General features: G+C 36.5%; 1 protein-coding gene across 1 annotated transcript; it reads left to right on the forward strand.

Annotated features, from left to right (window-relative positions):
* The first annotated feature begins 396 nt into the window (after window positions 1-396).
* Window positions 397-6,789, forward strand: LOC125066090 (chorion transcription factor Cf2-like). The gene is made up of 10 exons (XM_047674016.1): window positions 397-493; window positions 726-1,014; window positions 1,154-1,348; window positions 2,262-2,402; window positions 3,240-3,430; window positions 3,650-3,848; window positions 4,053-4,149; window positions 4,226-4,419; window positions 5,009-5,112; window positions 5,923-6,789. Exons 2-10 carry the CDS (start codon window positions 735-737, stop codon window positions 5,956-5,958), a joined length of 1,437 nt encoding a protein of 478 aa, XP_047529972.1. The 5' UTR covers window positions 397-493; window positions 726-734; the 3' UTR covers window positions 5,959-6,789.
* The last annotated feature ends 837 nt before the right edge of the window (window positions 6,790-7,626 follow it).

Genomic DNA, 7,626 nt, shown 5'->3' on the forward strand with positions numbered 1-7,626 from the left:
ATACTTAGTAAATAGTAATTAGGTATATCCCATTAACATTTTCATATTCATCGCGAACTGCCCCCGCCAAGCTTTCGTTTACCACGCTGAATTATCGTATTATTTTCAATCACACTAATGAAATGATAATTTACTACGTAATTATAAATATATTATTGTTTTAGTCGTTGTTGTAAAATAATAAAGTATACATTTATATTGGCGGCGAGACGTCCATAAACCAAACTAATTAATGTTCATTATGAAACCGGCTAAATATCCCCATCCCCTTGTCGCGAAAAACCATTCATGGTGTACCCATAGAATGGGCCTCAACAAGTCCTCCTAAAACACGTGTAGGCTCGGCCGCACCCCCATGCCCACTCCGCGCACCGCACATGCGCTCCGCCTGCGCGCAGCCTGCCCGCGCACCCCGCCATACAACCCCGACCGTATTTCAGCCACGACCGACTAATAAAACGTGATGAAAACTCGCAATCGGGACATAAACGAGGTAATGGTTCTTGTATTACTCCTATGCGACTCCTACGTGCGTGCTCCTTTGCCCGTACGCCGGTTTCACGGTCGATGGTGTGGGAGCGCGGTTAAAAATAAAGCGCTAGAAATGTGAGACTGGGGTGAGGCAGAACGGCGGGGGTTGAGTGAGCGCCCTCCGGGGCCGCACCCTTTCACTGGCGTTACCTGATACCGAGTACACGCAACCTTGAAAATGTCCGCGTTTTCAGATATAAACCATGAACTTCGCGCCGTTTACCGGACACATTCCGTCGGCGACGGCAATACCGACCATTCATCAGTTCGCCGCCAAGTTCGGGTACGAGGGCAGCGGCGGTGGCAGCGTGGTGCAGGAGACACGTTACCAGGCCTCGGGCAGTGGAGTGCAGTTTGCGGTGGCACCGGCCGCCGGCGTTGCTGTCGATGGGGTCAAATTCAGACAAGCCGAGAGTGTGGTGGTGGTCAGCAACGCTCAGCCAGGGACGGTTACGTTGGCGGGAATCGCGCCTATACATAGTGGTAAGTTTGTATATACATGATTATAATTGTTATTTTCTATTATCGTTGCTATAATAGTTTTGCTTGGAAATAAAAATATTAGCTGAGTGATTCTGTAAATATAGAAAAACAACAATAAACAAAAATAATATGATTGCAGTAAATACAGGAGTTAAATACCAGAGTATAACGGCCACCTCTTCAACCGTGAACGTGGGTAACATCGCGTACGGAGGTGGAGGGCAAGTAGGCTACGTGCAGGAGACGGTGCTGAAAGGAGAACAACGTGACAAACGGGAGTATCGTGAAGAGCTGCACCATGATCTAATGGCTTCCATGATGCAACAACACCAGGGTAAGTATTATACTGTACTACATACGTTAGTTCAAACATCAGAAAATGTACGTCGTAATACTTTCTATTTATTTTATTTTATGAATTTTAAGAAAGTAGATGAATAAATGGTCAACCTTTTGGTGAGTTTAGTTACCTTATCAAATAGACTCTGGTACTTGTAGGTAAAATAACAAATTCCTTTACCCTCAATGCACTGAAAACGTTTGTACCTATACTCTATTCCAACCATAACAGGAATTGATAGCAAATTAACACGACATAATTGTTCGAGAGCTTGATTGATCTATGATATTCACTATGAATTTGCGAAAAAAATACTTTTTAAACGTCGACAAAAGTGTTATCTAAATTTTGGAAGTAAAATTAAAGTGGAAATAAGTGGTTCAGTGCAGTAGTGTTGTATTATATATAAATATATATTAATCATAAACTCTTAGTAATGCACCATATAGCTAAGTTAATAGCAAATCGCATGAAATACGTAAATCTAAGGTTTGTTTATCTTTTTTCCTACTTCCATTGGAATAGGCTTTATATGATAATTATGTTTTCTTTTGTGCCTTGTACAATAAAAGTTTTGATATTAGGAGATTATCTTTTTATTCACCTTTGTACAATTTTATTTTGTAATTTAGTCTAATTGAGGAAACATTTTGTAAAGTTATTTTAACTTCATATTCTAAATATAAGATAAAGTTTGACTGCAAACCGTTCTTTCTCTGCCAAATGTAAAGTTAAATTCATCTGCGGTTTTTTTTAATAATGAAAGACTTGAGTTTGTTGAGTCGACGGTCTTTCTAGGGATTGCCCTTGACTCCAAACTTCAGTGGGACACCCATTTGTATACCCTAGCAAAGAAACAAAGTAGTGCAATTTATGCAATTGATTTAATGCTGATGATATAAAACAGTGTCGCAAACGCCGTTGCAACAAGGCACTCAGCAACTGCTGGTTGTGCTGCATGAGCCAAAGGAAGGTGCGGCACTCGCACGAGCTATCAAGCAGGAGGGACGCAACCACAGGGATCTAACCGCGCCCGCTGAGTTCATCAGTCAGTATATATATTACTATACAGTTGAACCCCGCTAACAAGAATGTCCGGATTGATTGTTCAGTTGCAAGTCGAAAACCATAATTTAATATTAATGCTTTTTTTGATTTCATAAACAAGCAATCCGCCCTTAAATATAATATCTCCTATCTCCTTAAATATAATCATTATTTGACCTTTAAGCATTTGCACCAGTTTTTTTTTTAAATAATTGTTTACAAAATATTTACAAATTATACATATAAATCTTCATCGCAAGTTCTCTTTCTGCTAACGACAACGGGATCAAAGAAGTTAATGGAAATACCGATACAAATAGAAAGCAATTCTCTTTTATACTATTTAAACATATTTTTGCCGCTAAATAATATTTTAAAGGCTAATAATCAATCCGGTTTTTCGTATGGATTAAACGCATTTCCGGACAGTTAAGGTTCTGAATAGCGGCTCTTATCATTATGTGAAAGCGTTTACGTTCAATTATTTACTTAAAGTAAAGTAAATTTCAGTCAAGGAAAAACTGTTACAAAGAAATGCAGATGATGAAGTAGCACTTAGACTTTATTATTTGTTTAAACAAATAAAAGTAGATACTTGCTTTCAAATGACGTATGCCTAAAAAATATTTTACGCAAGTATTTTTTTTTGAATTAATTAATTGTAATAAGGTTTTTTCATTAAGATCGCAACTGGACGGTAAACAAAAATTTAGACAAAATGTTTATACTAATTTAGAGTATGTTGGCACTTACATAGAAGCAAGTTAATTCATTTTGATTTTAATTTTAAATACGTGATATTGTATGAAGTTCTTAAAACGCTTCATTTTTTCCATAGGTATAGGCGATGTAACAGATAGTTCGACATGGCAGACATTAGGTGGCGGGGTGGCGGACTATCTGTCCGCGCTACCGCTACCGCTGCACCACTTGCTGAAATACTCAACTGCTGCAGATGGCAAGCGAGAGGAGCCCACCATCGTCACCGTCGCTACCAACTCATTACCACCGATTTCTACATTGACTTCGGTAAGTAAGCATAAGGGATACCCAAAATTTTCCTACTCGAAAAACGCATTTATATTATATTGAACGTTAATGTATTAGAGCGATAGAAGGAATTTCAGATTTTAAGTTAGTAATTGTTATTCGCCTACGTTTGGGTAAAACTAAAAAAAATACTTAAAATTTTTGAGTAAAACATCTACTAAATTCAACTGAATTGTAGTGAAGTTTATTTTTAACTAGGTTCCGACGAATGTAGTGAATAGCGTCGTGGTTCAAACAGCGACGATCGTAAACCCGACTACGACTCACACAACACAGTCGAACCACTCAGTCAATGTGAACACCATCTCGATCTCTAAGAAGAAAAAGAAGAAGAAAGCGCTTAAAGAGAAAAAACCCCGACCGAAACCCGGGGAGATAAGACTGACGACTGCACTTGGTATGTGTTATTCTATTTTATTGTTTTGATATCTTTGCGAAAATTGGCCTAACACATTTCATCTATTCATTTTGTTCCCGAAATATCTTTAATATTACTTTTTTTTAATTAAATGCTTTCTTTTATTGAATTAAAGGATCGTTGGGTATGTCAAGGGTATACGTCTTCTTCCTGGCTGCTTATGACTATTTGTTACATTTTCAGACGGCAGCACGTTATACTGCTGCCCGGAGTGCCACATGGCGTATCCCGAACGAGGTCTTCTAGACCAACATCTCGTGGGCCATACAATGGAACGAAGGTAGCTATTTTTTAAGTTTGTTTAATGGATAGTTAATTAAGAGATGAGATTAATAAAAACCATATTACACCACCAGGTTCATCTGCGACATCTGTAATGCTGCGTTGAAGCGTAAGGATCACCTCACACGACATAAACAGTCACACAACCCGGAGCGGCCGCACGTTTGCTCCGTGTGTCTGAAGGCTTTTAAGCGCAAGGAGCAGCTCACTCTACACTTCATTATACACTCGGGCGAGAAGAGGCACGTCTGCAACGAGTGCGGGAAAGGTAAAACTAACTACAACTCACAAATATTATATATTATTACAAAGCAATCGAGGCATAGACTCCTTTAAGCACATATAAATAAACGAGTTTTTTTTCATAGTTAACTTTAAAGAAAACAAATTAAAGAACCCAAAAATGTTTTTCATTTATTTATATAAAACGGTTACCCGGTGGCCAGTGCCTTCGCCCATAGACGCTGGTACAGTGAATTTATAATTTCTTACACCGTGAATGCGCCGTCAACTAAATTTTAATGAAACTGGCTCACTCACACTTTACACTACGAAACAGTATTACAGTATAAGAAGAAGTTGGAAGTGTGAACTCTCCCGTGCTTCGGAAAAGTAAAGCACTGCGTCTGAATTCTTCCCGGTCGTGACGAATGTGCCGTCCCAACGAATTATGAGGATGAGGACTAGACAGAGCACTTCGGTTTGCGCACAAACTTTTTTACTATGATATACCCTGCGTAGTTGGCTCGTCTTGCTCGAAATTGGTTGCAGTGACCGAAATCAAGACTACATTATTTAGTATAAGAAATATAACGTGTGTTAACAGAATACGTGATACTATAATAATATGGGCCCAGGTTTCTACCGCAAGGACCACCTGCGCAAGCACACGCGCTCGCACATCGCGCGCCGCGTAAAGGCGGAGCTGTCGCAGCAGGCCACCGCGCCGCCGCTCTCGCAGGTACGCGGCGCCGCGCGATACAGCGGCTTTTGTTACGATTCACATCACTACATAATCTATACCAATATAAAGTGAAAAAATAAAAAATGTAACTGGTGGATAGTTACATTACTCCTGAGTGCTATTGTGTTAAAATTATATTTATATTATATCCTTATCTTTATTAATAACCTGCACCCGTGCGAATCTCGAGGGATCACTAGTGAAATATACATAACAAGCCAAACTTTGAATATTGTATTTTTCCTCTATTCCGACTCGTAGACATTTAAGTGTCGTGTCCACCACGCAACGAATGCTAACTTGTTTGGTTAGATTACACCGGTCCTGCTGGTGGGATCCTCTTTGCGACGGCGTCCTAAGCTGTAGTTCGGCGTCACAGGAGATACTCTTAGGACACGTAATCTATGCTGAGTATTTTATGGGTTAACAGTTACAGCCAGCTGGGAAAAATGCAGAAAACAGCTAGAAACGTAACGGTCTCATTGGTCTCGTGGTTTTAATTTTTGTGGATTTTGGATTGGATTTTGATGTCCCGAATAAAAATCTCAGGTCACGCCAAAAATATGAATCTTAGTGAGTTGATGCAATTGGTCTCAAAGATCAATTACCAAAAATTATGATATTATATTTTATGAATTTTAGTTAAATATTTCGCGTTTTTAAACAAATAACTTGTTTGGAATTCTTATTGTAACATGTTGTATATGATCATTGTAATTGTTAATATTATGTTAGAGTAAGAAAAAAAAATCACAAGACAACCGATAATACGATGTATTAATTCTATTTTATTATTATTTTCAACAGCAATCGGTACCCGCGCCGCCACTGGAGCCTTCTTGACCCAACGACGAAAAGAATGACTTACTGACTCTTATCGCAGCCGCGAAAGACGCTTTTTGACAGTAGGCTGTGAAGGTATAATCAGCTATTAAAAAGGAAAAGAAAATACGAAAAATATTGCCAGAATATACGATTCCAAAAGTCAAGACCAAAAGAGTTGGTTTAGAAATAGAATAAATTGTATAAAATTGATTTCCATACTTACGAAGGGAACTGATTTCATTTAAAATGTTGATTGGAATTGGACTTATTGTAATGAAAAGGTAACAACAAACTCGCAATATTTTTGTCGACGCACACTACACCCGATAAAAATAGTTTGAAACTCCTAATTTTATAGCTCATGGGTCAACTTAAGATTTAGTTTGTTTTACAAAAAATGAAAACCTGCCGGTTTCATTCTTGATGTATATTTTGTATCAAATATTATTTGAAATTCGCTTAAATTTTACGCCCCGCCTCTCGGACATATTCATAACAAGATTTCACGTAAGTTTTATATTTTCATTTCAACTATTTAGTAATGTTGTGACTTTTCGTTAATCTTTATCCAATTACAAATAAAACAGGACTTGTTAAAGTTTTTGTAATTGTGGATAATTATAATTTCATGAATACTAATCTTCAACGTAGTATAGTGATTAGTGTTGTAATTTAAAATGTAGTATTGCCTTTTAGAATAAATATTTTCTTCGCTCTTGATATGAGTGTCGGGGATTAAAAATTGAAGTTTAGTAATTTTGTTGAAATAAAAACGTTAAACAGATAAGTAAAACTCATTTCAATAGGTATAATTCTGTAAATAAAATATATTATATTCATATGTAAATAGTTGCCAACGTTTATAATAATAAATTGTGATAAAGATTCAAAATTGTATAAATAATGTTTCTTGTTATATTAATAATTGGAGTTTTTCTAAAACGATAATAATATGTTAGTTTATAAAGCAGCGTTCACATTAGTAAATAATAATAGTAATAGGTAAACTATACCAGATTTCTTTCATAGAAATCAATGTACTTTAGTCGTTTTAATAAAGTAAAGTACTTGTTTACAGATAGACTTGTTTGAGTACTAGTATTGCAGGACAGAGCAATAAAACTCTACGCCACTACCATGAAGTGGTTATATTGTACATTTGTTAAATAGTTCTACAACTCTAGAGGCGCAATAATATATTGCTTATTCTGTTTATGACTTATCGTAGCGCAGCATTAGCTTAGATTCAAGCCATAATAAAATAATAGAATATGGTATTTTAAAAATAGAATGTTATAGTTATTTATAAGCTGTTGTCTGTACAAATTTTTATTTATTTATATAAAAATATCATTATGGTGCGTTTCAACTGAAAAAGGGCAATTTTTGTGTTAGCAAAGTTTGCAAAACCTCAGAAAGTAACGAACAGTCAAACAAATTTGTTTACAATGGAATATTTATTACAAAAGGTCGACAACACAATAGTTGCCGATATTCCCTTGGTGGAGACACGGCTTTATGTAGCAATATTTATTCATGCTTGTAGAAGAAGAATTAGTAACAATAGAAGACGCTCTTTTTAATATTAATTTGAATTTACTAGGTGCAATGATGTTAAGTATATTTTTGTATTTAATACTTAATTGTTAATATTAGAAATGAAGTACAAAGTTAAATAGTTCTTTG

The sequence above is a fragment of the Vanessa atalanta genome, chromosome 8 (assembly GCF_905147765.1).
Source record: "Vanessa atalanta chromosome 8, ilVanAtal1.2, whole genome shotgun sequence".
Lineage (NCBI taxonomy): Eukaryota > Metazoa > Arthropoda > Insecta > Lepidoptera > Nymphalidae > Vanessa > Vanessa atalanta.

Bases quoted from the DNA above. Each gene is read 5' to 3' on its own strand.
- LOC125066090 (XM_047674016.1), top strand. From the start codon at position 735: ATGAACTTCGCGCCGTTTACCGGACACATTCCGTCGGCGACGGCAATA. The intron at 1,349-2,261 runs GTAAGTATTATA...GATATAAAACAG, and splicing joins CATGATGCAACAACACCAGG to TGTCGCAAACGCCGTTGCAA. The intron at 4,420-5,008 runs GTAAAACTAACT...ATATGGGCCCAG, and splicing joins CTGCAACGAGTGCGGGAAAG to GTTTCTACCGCAAGGACCAC.